This window comes from Eutrigla gurnardus, assembly GCF_963514095.1.
Source record: "Eutrigla gurnardus genome assembly, chromosome: 22".
NCBI lineage: Eukaryota > Metazoa > Chordata > Actinopteri > Perciformes > Triglidae > Eutrigla > Eutrigla gurnardus.
The window spans coordinates 4,243,178-4,258,005 of record NC_139933.1 but is presented as its reverse complement, the minus strand read 5'-3'; the positions used below and the strand labels follow the sequence as shown (position 1 = coordinate 4,258,005).

General features: G+C 43.3%; 2 protein-coding genes across 4 annotated transcripts in view; both read left to right on the top strand.

The window, feature by feature from the left end:
- Positions 1-36: 36 nt before the first annotated feature.
- On the top strand, positions 37-4,760 carry LOC311032916 (uncharacterized protein). Its single transcript, XM_084040002.1, has 7 exons — positions 37-139; positions 1,037-1,239; positions 1,340-1,432; positions 1,553-1,648; positions 1,737-1,847; positions 2,442-2,565; positions 2,681-4,760. Exons 1-7 carry the CDS (start codon positions 115-117, stop codon positions 4,450-4,452), a joined length of 2,424 nt encoding a protein of 807 aa, XP_083896128.1. The 5' UTR covers positions 37-114; the 3' UTR covers positions 4,453-4,760.
- A 1,498-nt stretch (positions 4,761-6,258) lies between these two features.
- The window catches only part of LOC311032915 (CASK interacting protein 2), a 37,741-nt gene continuing 29,171 nt past the window's right edge, over positions 6,259-14,828 (top strand). For all 3 annotated transcript variants that reach the window (XM_084040001.1, XM_084040000.1, XM_084039999.1), the window contains exons 1-2: positions 6,259-6,357; positions 7,936-8,450. In XM_084040001.1, the coding sequence (XP_083896127.1) occupies positions 8,357-8,450 (94 nt within the window). In that variant the 5' untranslated portion in view covers positions 6,259-6,357; positions 7,936-8,356. The remainder of the gene's footprint in view (positions 6,358-7,935; positions 8,451-14,828) is intronic.

The window sequence follows — 14,828 nt, the reverse complement described above, 5'->3', positions numbered from 1 at the left end:
TGCCCCCCTCCCCCGGAAATAGCTAAATGCTGCTCTCTGCTGTTTGGCTTTAACTTCGTCGTTCGTTGCTTGTTTCTTCTGCTGAGAAGAGCGAATAACCGACCAAGCCGAAATATGCTTCACGTTTCTGAGAAGACAGGTATCAGCAATGTTCAACAGAATATATTTTTATTATTATTTTTAATCGTGTGTGACATCATCTCCGTTGCCTCCTTCCATAGCGTCTAAAACATCCCGCTGGTTTAGTTTGAAATGTTTGTTTCTTTCGTGTCATTTCACGTATTCACCAAAACATATCACAGTTTTTATCTTCCAATGTTGAGTGCATGAGTTAATTCTATCGGTTTTGTTTTTGTGTTGCGCGGGTATGTTGTTATTACGGTTTATCCAACGTCGCCACGGTGATTTAAACGTGAAGCGCCAAACTCCGTTCGGAATCTGTTGAATTACGGCATCGTTGCGTTTTCCAGACGTACATAGAGCTAGAAAAAAATCCCAAGCACTGTCTGAAACAACTCTACTGTTCGGCTTGACTGCCGAAAAGTATAAAAATAAATGTCCCCGTTTTTGAAAATCAAAATCCAATACTCCCTTCTTCCTGGAAAACAAAATATGAAGTGTGATTACGTCAGCAAGTACCAGCAAATTTCAACCAATAATATAATCGCATCAATTAAGCAATCAGAGCTAATCCGGTGAGCTAAAAGTTTCTACAATCAAATCAAATTCCTCCCAACATTATGTCCCGCCTCCTATCCTGTTTCACTGGAAATACGTCACCATACAGAAGATAAAGACTCTTGAAATGATGTTTCATCTGCACTTTAAATGTCTAACAGAGAGAGATAGATAGTTTATTAATCCCAAACTGGGAAATTATTTAATTAATTCGGCATCACTTTATCTGCATATAGGAAATTGGTGTCAGAAAAACCAAAGATCTAACTTTCTCTCTTGATATTGATGATTTTTTTTCCTGCATGACCTGAATCACTACTTTTTAAACAACTCGTGTAATGAATCTCTCACTATGTAGATCCCCCTCTGTCTATGTCCTGTCTGCGCCTGCTGGTCCCACCACTTCAGCTGGTCTCTGCAGCCGTCTGGGGAATTGTTCAGCAGAAAGTCGTGGCCAATTACGGACTGCTAGATGACTTTGTGACAGCAGTCACCAACATCGTCCCGGAGCTTCTTAGTCACAGACAGAGGTGTTTGCTGAGCCTCGGCCTCCGGGTTCAGGTACTGTATGAGAGACGTTTATATATTGTGATATTGAGTTCAGACATGTGACGCTGAAAATGTATATTTTACATTTGCCACAAAATGTCTCGGGTTTTAGCTGACACTGGAGTTGTGTCGCCCAGAAGACACAATTGATGTTGAGACTATTCAGCCCCACCTGGATATAATCACTTCAATCTGGAACACGGAGGTACGTGCATCTTTATTTCAAGTGTGAATGTAGGATTTTATCCCAGTTCCCAATGAAAAACACAATAAGATGATCCTGGTGAGTTTCTATTATCGGGATAATCTTGTCCCCATATCACAGATGAGTGTTTCAGAGGATGGATGGTCTGGACCCAACCTCCTCGGTCTGATTCACACCCTGCTTCAAGACCAGGAGGAGAGGCAGCACTTCTTCCAGGTAGGTGGCTCTCGTTTGAGATCTTTTTTTAATCCCTATTCTTAATTTATTTTTATTTTTTTTACCAAGACCTCTTGCTCACTTTCAGGATGTTTTCCCAGTGAGATTTGGAGACAAGTACTCTGAAGATATCCAGATGTTTGTGGAGATATTCCTCTTGCAGCTTGACAAGTTACTCACAGTACCAAATTATAAACAGGTAACTTGCAGTGAAGACATTTTAACTCAATTACACATGAAAGAATAATTCATTATTGGGGGAAATACACTTATTTGCTTTCTTTCTGAGTGACATAAGTAGATTTATATCAACCGCAGCGTTAATAATGAAGCTGGAGGAGGAACATGGTTTTACCAGCTTAGCGTAAACAACTCCCAGACCGGACAACGCCATGGTAACGACCTGTCGATCACTTTGACTCTAAATGGACAATCATTTACAACTTCATGCTGGATTGAAGAAGACTTGAAACTAGAGATTGAGACCATAAACTCATCTTTACAATTTTTACTGAAATAATAAATCAAGTGAGAAGTAGGGCCATTTTTGTCATAGACTTCCATGCAATCAGACCTCGTTTTGCAACCAGAGGAGTCGCCCCCTGATGGCCAGTAGAGGGAGTGAAGTTAAGGCAGTTCCACTTTTCAGAACCAGAGGTTGCTGCCTGGTCCAAAGTTCAGAAATGCATCTACCACAACCTATAGAACCTACCGGAACCGGAAAAGAAAGCAAGTAAGCATTTTCCCCCAAAATGTTTAACAAATCCATTGATATGATTTTTCTCATGAGCAGGTTGCCGGTATGCTCAGCGATGTGCCGTCAGTTCTGTCTGAATGTGTGAAGTCTTTCTGCCAATCTCGGGAACTTAAATCTCTCCTGGAATATCAAAAAGATCTCAGTCAACTAAATGAAAATGGTGAGCGGGCGATACAGTTTGGATGGAAAAAGTGACACAATGGTGTCACAGCATGGCTATTATGTCAGCGAAGGCACTCGGCTGTGTTAACTGTGTGTATTTTACAACATTGCAGATAATCAAACAGTCGGCGCCAGCATCTGTTCAGCTCTCTGTCTGCCACCTTTGACAACGACCAAAGAAGAAGAAAGTCCACCAGAAGTGAAGGTGTTTACCGATTACATGGACGCGTTCAACAAAGAACTCACCGTGGAGACCAGAGACACCAAGACGGGGAGCGATGAAGCGAAGAGGAGCGAGACGGAGAGCAGAGGTTTGCAGAGTCGGTCCTGCATTAACAGTGGAGACGGAGTGAGGGATGAGATCTCATACTCTGTTCAACGTGTTGCGTCTTTGGACTCTGCTGTGGAGGTCCAAGTAGGTTATGTTGAAATTCTCGTTGAGGGGAGCAGAGAGAAAAATCCCTCTGTCGAAGACTCGGTGATGGACGTTAGAGAGACCCAAAGACCGGTCAGACAATCCCGAAGCCTTGAGGGGAAAAACGTTTCAATAACCCCCAAAAATCAGCAGTCAAAGGGCCGTCCTCGAGTCCCGCCGACCGGCAGGACCTGTCCCACATGCGGCAAGACGTACAGCCGTGCGTCGGATATGAGACGACATCAGAGAACCCACACGGGCGAGCGGCCTTTCCAGTGTTCACGCTGTAAGAAGTGCTTTCACTTCCAGTCCGACTTGAAGAGACACGAGTCAAATGTGTGTTGGGTCCAGCTTGAGAGCCGGTCCTCTGAGGTGAACGAGGGAAAAGACTCTCGGAAACCAGAGCCGGGGGACGCTTGTGACCAACTCCCAACTCTAGCTTCGGACGTGAGGACTTATGAGAAGGAATGTCTGGTAAATGAGAAAGATGTGGAGGCTCCTTCTGGAGAGGGAGCCCGGCAAGATCTCCAACCATCCAGCAAAGTCCAGTTCGGAGGCATGAAGGAGCAGAGTCAGGAACCTTATCAAGGCAAGAAACCAAAGTCTAAAAATCTGGGACACAAGCCTTGTTCTTGCACCAAGTGTGGCTTGAGTTTCAAAGGATTCATAGACCTCAAACAGCATTATGTCCACGCACATGACTTCCGAGGACCTTTTCCCTGCAGCTTGTGTGACCGAACATACAAATATCTGAAGACTCTGATCCGGCACCAGAGGTTCCACTCGGACGATCTGCCTTTCAAATGCTCCAAGTGTCCGAAAGCGTTCGGTTGCACGTCCGCTCTGACGCTGCACGACCGGACTCACGCGACCGAGGCCCCGTTCCTCTGCTGGGATTGCGGCAAAGGCTGCAAGTCCAACGCCGCCCTGCGAGTCCACAGGCTGTGTTGTCACAGCGGCGCCGAGGAGAAGCGCTTCCGCTGCTCCCGCTGCGGACGAGCCTACGCGCTCAAACGCAGCTTGGACCTCCACGTGGCAAAACTGCACGCGGGCGTGCGGTACCCGTGCTCCCGCTGCGGCAAACAGTTCCGCAGCGCCAACTCGCTGAAGAGACACGACCTGACCCACACGGAGGAAAGGCCGTACTCGTGCGTCGAGTGCGCCAAGAGTTTCCGATCGGCGTCGGAGCTGAAGGTGCACACTCGCTACCACACCGGGGAGAGGCCGTTCACGTGTCTGGAGTGCGGCAAAGGGTTCGTGCAGTCTTGCTACCTCACCACGCACATGAGGATGCACACGGGAGAGAAGCCGTACACGTGTGCCACGTGTGACGGGTTTTTTAAAAGCGCGGGTAGTTTGAAGAGACACCAAAGGACCCACACGGGAGAGAAACCCCATAAATGTCCATCCTGTGAAATGGCCTTCAGTCGGCCGGAGCTCGTAAAAGCTCACGTAAGGAAACGTCATTAAATGTGAAACTCTGTGTTGGTGTGGACACAATAGTATGAACACCTGTAGAACACAATCTGTTTTTTTCACACTTACATGCCCTTCTTATCTGTCCTGGTAGCTATTAATAAACGGTGTATGGTTGGAACTCTGGCTGTAACCTGCTGAGCTAATAATGGCACACTCTTATTCTGATAACCCAGCACTTTTAATACTGATGAACTAGTTTTTCACTCCAAGTGATACGACCAATGAAAGCTGTCATTGTCATGTTTGGCAGACGAACCATAACTCTTCATAACTGACTTTGTGAATAATTTTGCTCTGAATACCTGAGTGACAGAATGTCATCATAAACAAGGACACGCGATAGAAGGAGTTGTTAGAAAATTTCCCCCTTGAATGAACTTTTAGATTTGCATTACAAAAACTACTATCCTCCAAAGGATTGCTCGTAGATAAAACGGTGTATTGTGTCTCAAAAACAACCTTTTTCAAACTTGTCCTTTTGAAAATTTCCATCCTGAAAAGTTTATTTTTTATGAGCTGAAAGTCATATCCTCAAATACTAGAACCCGGGCCCAGTTTTTCAATGAGTTTAATCTGGACCATATTGATCCAGATTTAGAAATCAGGTGCTCTGAATTGGACTACATATCAAAGTTTAACCTACTAGTTATGTAAACAACAACAACAGTGCCTTTCAAGGAACCGACTTTGATGCTAAAAGTGAGATAATCTGAGCAGAAGTTTGAAACCAGTATGTTTTTTAGTATATTTTAAATGTTGGATAAATCTAATAACAACTATTTTATAACTCTTTATTCATTTATGTATTTTGGCTTGACAACATGTTGGGATTGAGGTCTATTTATAAACGATAATTCCTCATATTATGTTAATAATATGATCTTGACAAGTTAAAAAAAGAATTATCAAAATCTCTCTGAGCCTGGATCATCAGAGAGAAGATTAGAAACGATTGTAATTCTAATCTCCAAGAAACGTTTTGGAAAAACTGCACCCTGGGTTTGGTGGTTTATTATTATTATTTTTTTTTTCATAATTGTTGGTTCATACATTAAATGCAAAAAAAGAAACAAAGAAACAAAGAAACAAACAAAAAATAGGAGGGAAAGGCTATCTTGAATGTGTTGATTTGTGTAAATTCCAGTATTTAACCAGCAGATGTCGCCACCACATAACCGCGTTATACCCGGGGTCTTCCTAATATCTCTAGGGGTCCATGATGCATCTATACATCCATGTGCTGATGCAGACACACACTAACACTTACATGTCCCATACAATGCTGGTTACGTGTTGTCTAAATCACAAATAATGTATGACACAATTACACCGGTTTAATTACACTGTTGTCGCTACCAGACAAGTAAATTCAGTTTAACAAACAGAATATTTACATTTGAGTTCCTGCTAAAAAAAAATCGCTTCCACTGTGTAATTATTGCAGGACCTGGAATAATAAAAACTTCTGGTCTCAACCAAACAGTTTGCAGTCACATATTTAATTGTGTGAAGTCCATGAGAGTGAAGAAGGAGAATGGCAGGAGTTATGCAATGTCTCTTTCAAAATAAAACCATAAGTGGTTGGTACACAAAATCGCTGCACAACGGTTGTTGGCTGCGCAGTGGTAACAAAAATGTACCTTAACATTTCTTGTACATACACACCCAGATGTGAAGGATATTCCAAACAGGTCAAAATACACTCAGTTTGATCACCATATTCCACACGAGCTTTACTCTGAAAGTCCCTACCGGAAGTTGCGTTGACTATGCTCGTCGCTTGACGCTGCTCGGTCTCGCGCTGTCCGGCGCTCTGCCCTCAGTTACAGCGACCGCAGCGAGTGTGTGTGTGTGTTTGTGTGTGTGTTACCACCTGCAGTTCAGCGTCTACAACAGGTGAGAAGTCTCCTCTCTTTGTAAACGGACTCATTTTGGGGGGAAAAGCTAACTGAGAACACCTCCATTTATACAAATAAGCCGCGTTACAGACGGCGGACGTGTGTTTTGGGACTTGTTTCGGGAGTCGGAACACCTTGACAGTTCAAACTGACAAGTTAGCTAACGAGGAGAGAGGCTAAATGTACGGAGGCTTTCTGAGATGAGGACGTTAGCTAAGTCCCAAAATGTTGAATATGTCAAAAATAGATGGAAAAACAGGCGGAATTACACCGGCGACCTCACAGTTCACGTTATTCCGAATACTCCAGGGGGAAACTAACCCTGCTGTCAAAAATCTAACGTTTACTGATTAGCAAATGTAACGTTAATGTAGGGAAACTTGTAACGAACCGTCAGCGTTTTCTAGTAAATTCGGCAGTGACGTAATTCGCTGATAATAACCTAAATTACAACAAAAACGCAACTTTTAGCAACTCTTTCGCTGTTGTCGTTGCCACCACTGGGTGCATTATGATGCTGGATTGGATGGAGAACAGCTTGGACCCCTTGAAGTGTGACTGATGTTACTACAAATTTGATGTAATTCACAAGCAACAGTGATGATTTTCTTGAAGGTCTTTAAAACTGCTCATAATTGATGTGTAGCTTTGCTGGCAAATTAAGCTGATTTTAAATAGACATTATTAACCATTTACGGACCTAAAACCCCATTTTTAGAAAGTCAAATGTCAATGACATTACATTTAAGAATATTTAACTTCTTTTCTTATTAAATCTTGTTCAATTAATTGATTGTAATAACAGGACTTTAGACTTGCAGGGTTTATCATGTGTGCCAGCTGTCACCCAGGATTCCCTGAGAAAGTCTGCTGCTCTGGCCACTGACATTTGGGCTAACGAGCCCCGGTTTGGACCCCTTGTTTACATTCTGGCTCATGGCAGCGAAGGGGCTATGCAGTCGTTTACTGCCTGGCAAGGTGCCTGGCTAGTTTTAGATCATGTGTCAGTGCAAAGACATGGATTGCCATCTGGTGTTGGGCTACACTTCTGCATGATCACCTTGTAGTCCTGATCTATCTGTCTAACAGCTCTCAATAGGCTGGAAGACAAAGTATAGTCTACTTATTTTGGTTATTTGGTGTCGTCTTAGCGTCCTCGCTGCCTCACGTCGTTGAAATTTCAGGCAAATAGGTTTGTTTTTTGGAGCAGCGATCAGCTTTACCTCACCTTCCTCCTCGGAGAGAATAATACAGAAGTTTTTCCCAAAGACGTCAGCTGGAGGAAAACCAGACACACGGGTCTTGATTGTAGTGGTGCTTCCTTAAAGTTCAGGGAATGTTATTGATGGAAGGAGACCTTATTCCTGCACGGGAAGAGTAACAGATTAGCTGCACACTCCTGAGGGACCGAGCTTCCTGGATCTGAGGAAACAAAAACCCAAGTTAGGTCAAGTTAAAGTTACATGCCGAATCCTTTTTGCTTCCCTTATTCTGATAGCATTCATCTGTCAAAAAACAGTTTTGTTGATAGCTATTAACACTCTATCATGGCACTTATTTCTCTGTGTCTTTCTAGCATTCCCTTTGCAGTGTCATGGCTGGATGGGCTGCTGCTGCTGCCTCCCGGTTAACAGAGACGGACTATGAACACACACTCAGCCCTGCGGGCAACTAAATCTGTACCAGTCCAGCTGTAACTCCAGATCCAAGATCAGCGTCAAACAGCCGGCACCCATCAGAGATAATGGACCAAAACTCCCCGACAATGAGAAGAAAACGATCATCCTGGACCAGTTAAGCTGAGACTCTTTCATTCTAGATACAGCCGAGGCCTCTATTCATCTCATGGCCGGGATTCAGCAGCTACCTGTTAGCCTGCTGACAAATGTTTGCTGAAACCATTCGCCTGGAGGCGCATTGAAAAGACAAAAAAAAAACAACAACCTTGGCTGTTGACTGTGAGCAGTGTGTGTGTGTGTGTGGTCAGATCTGTAATCATGGGGAAAGAACAGGATCTGCTGGTGGCGGTGAAGACTGGAGATCTTCTGCTGGCTCACAAACTTCTCTCCAAAGTCAAGTGCAACAAAACCAGTGAGTATGGAGCTGAACGGGCCGCGGGGATGCATGTTTTTTGTGTGATTTTGTGTTTATTCTGTGCTCTGGGTCTGGGATTGTAATGGTTTCCACACTGAAATGGAAGTTAGTTAGCAGAGTCAGAGCTACAGCCTTGAGGGATGTCACTTCTTAACCAAGGGCAGTTTTTTGTTGTTGTTGTTGTTGCAATAATCGTGTTGAGCTGTCGAACACAACACACAGCCCCCCTCCAGCAGTGCAGGTCAGGGACAATTTGGAACAAAGTGGATTCAAACCGCGGCACGACATGAGCTAATCTCCTAAACGCAGACCCCTGCAGCTCCAGCGTCTTCTTGTGAGGGTTTTTCCTCTGCTTTCAGATCTTTCTTATCTGCATAGATTCCAAGTCAGACGACGAGCGAAACTCTTTACAGTTACATTTTGTTGCAAATTATGATTTCTCCCTTATCCGAGCCCAGGGAAAGTTAAGGCCAGGCAGGCTGTGAAGTTGAAGTCTCCCTTTTGTGGCGTTATCTGTTCGGGGCTTTCATCAGTGCGGCTGGCTGCTCGGTGACAAGCTCCGGGAACAAAGCTGTGGCTGTCAGGGAGGGAAAAAAAGCCTGTTACACAGCACACAGACAGCGAGCGCTGCTTGGCAGAGAATATTTAAAAGTAATATTGTATGCTCCTGTCCTGCTGTGTGCTTCTGTTTGGGAACAAGCAATGAATGCCAACCGGATGGAAAAATGCAGCTCGGTAAAGTCAATCGGTATTTTTCTCCTGTTGTTTAAAAAAAAAAAAACTGCCATCCAGGTGCCCTTGAGCAAGGCACTCCATCTGTTTTGGAAGAGCATCTCAGCAGTAATACAGATTACCAGCTGTAAATCAAATACAATTCATACATATATAGGTAAGTGCTTAATTAAATATAAAAAGAAGAAAGAAGAAAATACAGGCTATTTATTTATGCATTTAATTCTTTATTTTTGTATTAATTTCAACATACGTTTATATATGAATTATTCTGGTTATGTTTGGCCATTTTTCTTTATTTATTGATGATGATGATGAAGCCAACATTTGTAACATTGTGAACATTTGAGACCACGGTTTTTCTCGCCACTTGTATGCGTTGTACCTTTATGGCTCAGCTTTTTCAACTTTGTCAACGGTCTCGTCATTTGTCACTTTAGTCTCAGCCTGCAGTGTCTGACAGCAGCACAGCAGCAGCTGGCAGCGAGGCTCTGCCGATGACCTCCTCTGCCTCCCATTCACACAACGGCCCTGTCAATAAGGGCTGATTGATTAGTCAGTAGTGACCTGCTTTGAAAGGTTTTCAAAACCTCCAAAAACCTCAACTTATTATTTAAACAATGCTTCTCATTAACTTCAAATCCCAATTGAATTCAAATTAATTGAAAATAAAAGGGTCATTCTGATTGTGATATTTATTATTTTACATAAACCAAGAAGCAATGCATAAAATATGGCACTTAATGGAAATGAACAGACTTTTAGGCTCTTGGGTGTGTATTTATCATTGTACTTTATACACTATACGCTCATGATTCTACTCAAAAGTGTTTTGTGAGCTTAAGTGACATTATGATAACAAACAGTTTATACACAAGCGGAAATCCTCGGAGAGGTCAGGTGCTTTTTAAGCTGCGGTGGTGGCGTCAGGCTGACATGCTGGACATTCTCAAACCTCCAGGCTAAGCCTTGGGCCGGCGCTGGCTGCAGATGGAGGGGGAGAGGCACATGGATTGAACTCTGTAGCTGGAGGGAATGGCAGGGGGGGGACTTGGGGGTCAGGAAGTGACCAAGCATTTGGCAAAGTGACAAAAACACTTGGTAGAAGGGGGCGTCTGATCAGAGTTAGCCAAAGGGGGCTGACTCTGTGTGTGTGCTAATGTTGTGGTTGTTCAGGGGTGTGACAGTGACATAATACAACACTGGCACACTGGAGTGGGATAACAAAAACCTGACCTTTCATTTAGTGCGATATCATTGGGGCAAATGGATATGCTGTATTTATTCAGAGCCAAAATGCAATATTTGTCTCGTTTGTGCTGGAAGCTGCTTCCTCTTCCTTCCGCTCACTTATTGTGTGGTGTGAGAGAGAGGTGCGGTGGCTTTTATGTAAATTAATTCTGATGGAGCGGCTTCATCACAGACTGCAGCAACCTCCGCTTCTGAAAAGTGAAGCCAATAACTAACCATAACTTTGAAAACATTGTGTTTTTCTGATACAAACCGAGCAGAGTTTGCAGTAGGGATCGTAATAATTAACTGTTTAACTTGTTTATGACAACTTCTGGCAGACAAAAATGTCCTTTTAGTTCCTGGGATGGTTTAATTCCTAGCACTAATTGGTAAACATTTATGTAAATCAGGGGTTTTCTGACAAGTCTGACATTATGGGTGCTCTCCAGACACTCTATCGCTTCCCAAAGCTAATGGTAAGGCTGGCTGGGAGGTGGCAGGGCACACTAGCAGTGTCCCGGGGGGATTAGCCGTGGCACTGAGACTGGCTGAAGGACAGGGAGCTGAGATAGGAGGTTTTCTTCTCCGATCAGCCATCTGCTGACATCAGGTTGGGTGCTCAGACAATTTAAGTGGACTTACCACAGCCTCCCTCTTTTTTTTTTTTTGCTTAGCTGTTGCAAGCTGACAAATCAGGTGGGCTTATTGTAGATACTGGTTTCACATTGCGTCGCATTTAGAGTGACGGCTTGACACGTAAAGTCATCTTGCACAAAGCGTCCCTCCTGTCACGTGCTCTTGACTCGGAGTGGACTGAAGTGGGCGTCGTGTGGGCCCCTCCCTGAACGGGGGACCACGAGAGGACTGGAGGCTCTTCAAAGGTCTTCATGATTACAATGTCTTTTGTTGCAACACATGCTTGCTTTCATCTCGACTCCCGGCCCAACCCTCTCCTCCTCTGTCATGCTAAATACATGGCCTTTAGGTAATTCTCAACGGACAGATGGACAAACAGCCCAGACAAAAGCAGAAGGATCATATTTGAACATCTATTGTGTCAGCTATTTGATCCGTACATTATATATTGATGACTCAGACCATCACAAGTCCCGGGCACAGGTAACAGCACTAAGCCACGCTAAATTCCTAAGTGGCTGTGATCATAATCACACCACTGCTGCGATATTATCAGCTGATTGTATGCATGTGAACAATCGGTCATGACGATGTGTTCGATGTTGAACACCCACCGTGACCTATTCATGCTCTCAGATCAACTTAATTAAACGGATCCAGGAGGCCTTCAAATATTAAGTATAGCCTAATATAGCTGGTGTACGGGGAAATGATCTCCTTGGGAGAGGCTCCTCCCACACAGTATGATGTGGCGGCCATTGATCACTAATTCTGGATTAATCCTGAACATGAGAATCATGGGAGTTCTCCTTTTCCTCAAGCAGCTAAATAGTTGTTCACACCACCAATGTAATTGTTGCTCTCTCACTTGTGTTTGTCAGAGCCACACGTCGCTCTTCCACCGTCCAAATATGGTCACTTCTGTTCACTGGATGCAGAAAATCACATACCGATCAAGGCTAGCTGTTCCTAGGTAGGCTAACTAGCAACCTAGTCATCTCATTTTAGTATTTGCTTTATTAAGATTGGGTTCTTCCTCTCTAACGAACCCCCACCCCATCCCACAGCCGTTGGCTTCCTGCTTCCTTCATCCCTCTGCCTTGAATTAGGGATGACCCATCTGGACTAGTGTCAGATTAGGAGTCTATTAGACTTAAGAGTATGTAAGAAGAGGTGTATTTGTGTGCATGAGTATGTGTGCTTGCATGGACTCAAATATGTGTATTGTCTCCATCCATATAGCATATTGTCAAACAAGCATAGTTGATTTTCTTTCAACCCTTAAACCGTTGGCTCATTTTGGGTCTTGTTTTGAGTTTGAAGCGGCAGGATGTTGCACTTAGCCCATTAGCTAACGGGCTAACTGGGCTAATCACTCTTCTACTTTATCAGCCAGACGGTTGGTTTGCAGCCAAGTAGTGTGTGAACAGCTTTGGAGTTCACCTCCTCTTCTTCTGTATCAGATAAACACACATTAATCCTGAGCCCTTTCCTCCCTGACAGATGGAGTAGCTTGTCTTGGATTGCTTAGGAATTTACCAAAGGAATTAAGTAGTGTGCGTGTGTGTGTGTGTGTGTGTGTGTGTGTGTGTGGTTGCAGCAGACATTTAATCTAGCATAACTAGCCTTTTATTACTAGCTGCAGGCTGCACATTCAGCCTGGCAGTCATCCTCGATGAGCTCCATTCTTATTCTCCCCTTACTAAAAAACAAGTCGTCATTCAGGGCAGGTGAATGGTGTCACTGGGTTCTGCTCTGCCTCTACATGCCTCACAACTGGATTCATGTGTTTTGATTTGAACGTGAAAAGATGGGAAAAAAAACACACACACACATACCTGCTGGCAGCGTATTCTGGAGTTTTGTGGAATTGCTTTCGTGCTTGTACAGACAAGGACAGTGTGATTGCCTGACAAGGAGGTCTCATTCGTATGTTCATATGAATGTGGGTGCTGTGTGTGTGTGTGTGTGTGTATGGGTTAGCAACGCGTCTCCCGAAGGCTGCATCCCTATCTGTAGCGGTAATGAGAATCAGCAGGAGAGGTTTCTGTTGAGGCTTTGATCTTTTTACTCTATCGCGCTGTTCTGATTCTCCACGACTCTGAATTGGAGCAAATAGAAAAATCTCCATCTATCTCCCGGCTTTGTAGTCGTCTGAGAATAAGATATAACATTACACTGTAATGAGAAGTGTCTGGATAATAGTCTCTCGGATGTAATTGAGGCCAACAACATCAGCAAACCTGTGACACCGCGACGAACAAGAGGAATAATGTGAATCAGAGATCGTTTCACTGATTCTAGTTTTCAGTGCCAACCTTCTCACGAGCTTTTCATCATCCGACTTCCCCACAGACCAAAGCAGCTCGTTAAGATGTAAATCAAATATTAAAACTGCCAAATAATTGCAACTGTCTCACCTTCAACCGGTGTCTTATGCTGTTATATTATTATTAAGGCAATACTTCCTGTCCTGTGGTTGAGCTAGATTTGTGTTGGGTTTGTGTGTCGCGACGCCTTGAGGCTTATAGATAGTATTTCAGGTTAAAGGTGCAAAAACACAGTATCAACACAGAAAATTCTGCTATTATTACCATCCTATATTTAAATATTATAGAAATCCTCAAGTATATAGGAGTGTGCAAAAAGAATCAATTGATGTAAAAATCGCGATTCTTATTTTTTATGATTCTAAATCGATTCATAACATCAGATTTTTTTTTAAAAACAATGAATTAATGTAATCTTTGGTCTCACCTTTTTGTATTTACATTATTGCAAATACATACATGATTACAGTACTTATAAATTGCACTACACATTATTATTATTAGCCCGGTTTAATAAGCAACACAATGTTATACCATTTGTAATAGGGGGTCCCTCCACTGGGTCGCTATAAGTCATGTGACCCTTGGCCTGACACATTTGGGTCTGTCATTCACACAAACGTCCACATTATGTGGGGACAAGAGCGTATTGATCCTCGCCTCTTACGTCGAATGGGAAATGGGATGACTTTTCCATTCATGTAGGAGCGTGTGACCTCATGTGTTTGTGTTTGGCACAAGTCCAATAATCACAGCAGTTAACTAACTAACTGGAGAGGTCGCCGGGCAAGTAGCCTTTGTGAAATAGATTTTATTGTTTGTTTTTACGACTGTGGCACCATAGGCAGAAATAGCTGCAGGGCTTTGCTCCTGAATTCTCACTATTTTAAAATAGAAATGAGTGAAGTTGGTGGAAAGCCTCAAAAAAATGTTTAAAACTTTATTTACTATTTTTAAACAATCATCCAGCGTCACGCTGCACAAGCTTGAGAGTGTTTAAAAGGTTTAAATGTTTTATATATATTACGATTTTAGTGAAAACGTATTGGTTTGGGATGTAGTGAGAATATAACAGTGGAGGCATGCAAGATAAAATAACATTTTCTTGGAGCATTCAAGCTAACAAGGGTTGAGTCATTGACATAGAAATTATAATTTGGGGGGAAATGTTCCTTTAACGAGACACTTAGCAGTGTGTTGTTGGCTCCAAGTGTTGGTCTCACGAGAGCCTTATTGTGCGTTATGCGTGTCCTCATCATGTAATTCTATTTTTGCACATATTTGTATAGCTGTCATGGTAATTTCCAGGACGCTTGTTGTCTCTTTGAAAGAACTTTGCATGGTCGCAGGTATTATTATGTACTACACATGCTAATATGTTGTCATGTACTGCTCCCAAGAGAATGGTAATGTGTTTTCCAGTATTTGGTGTCCAAGCTGACAC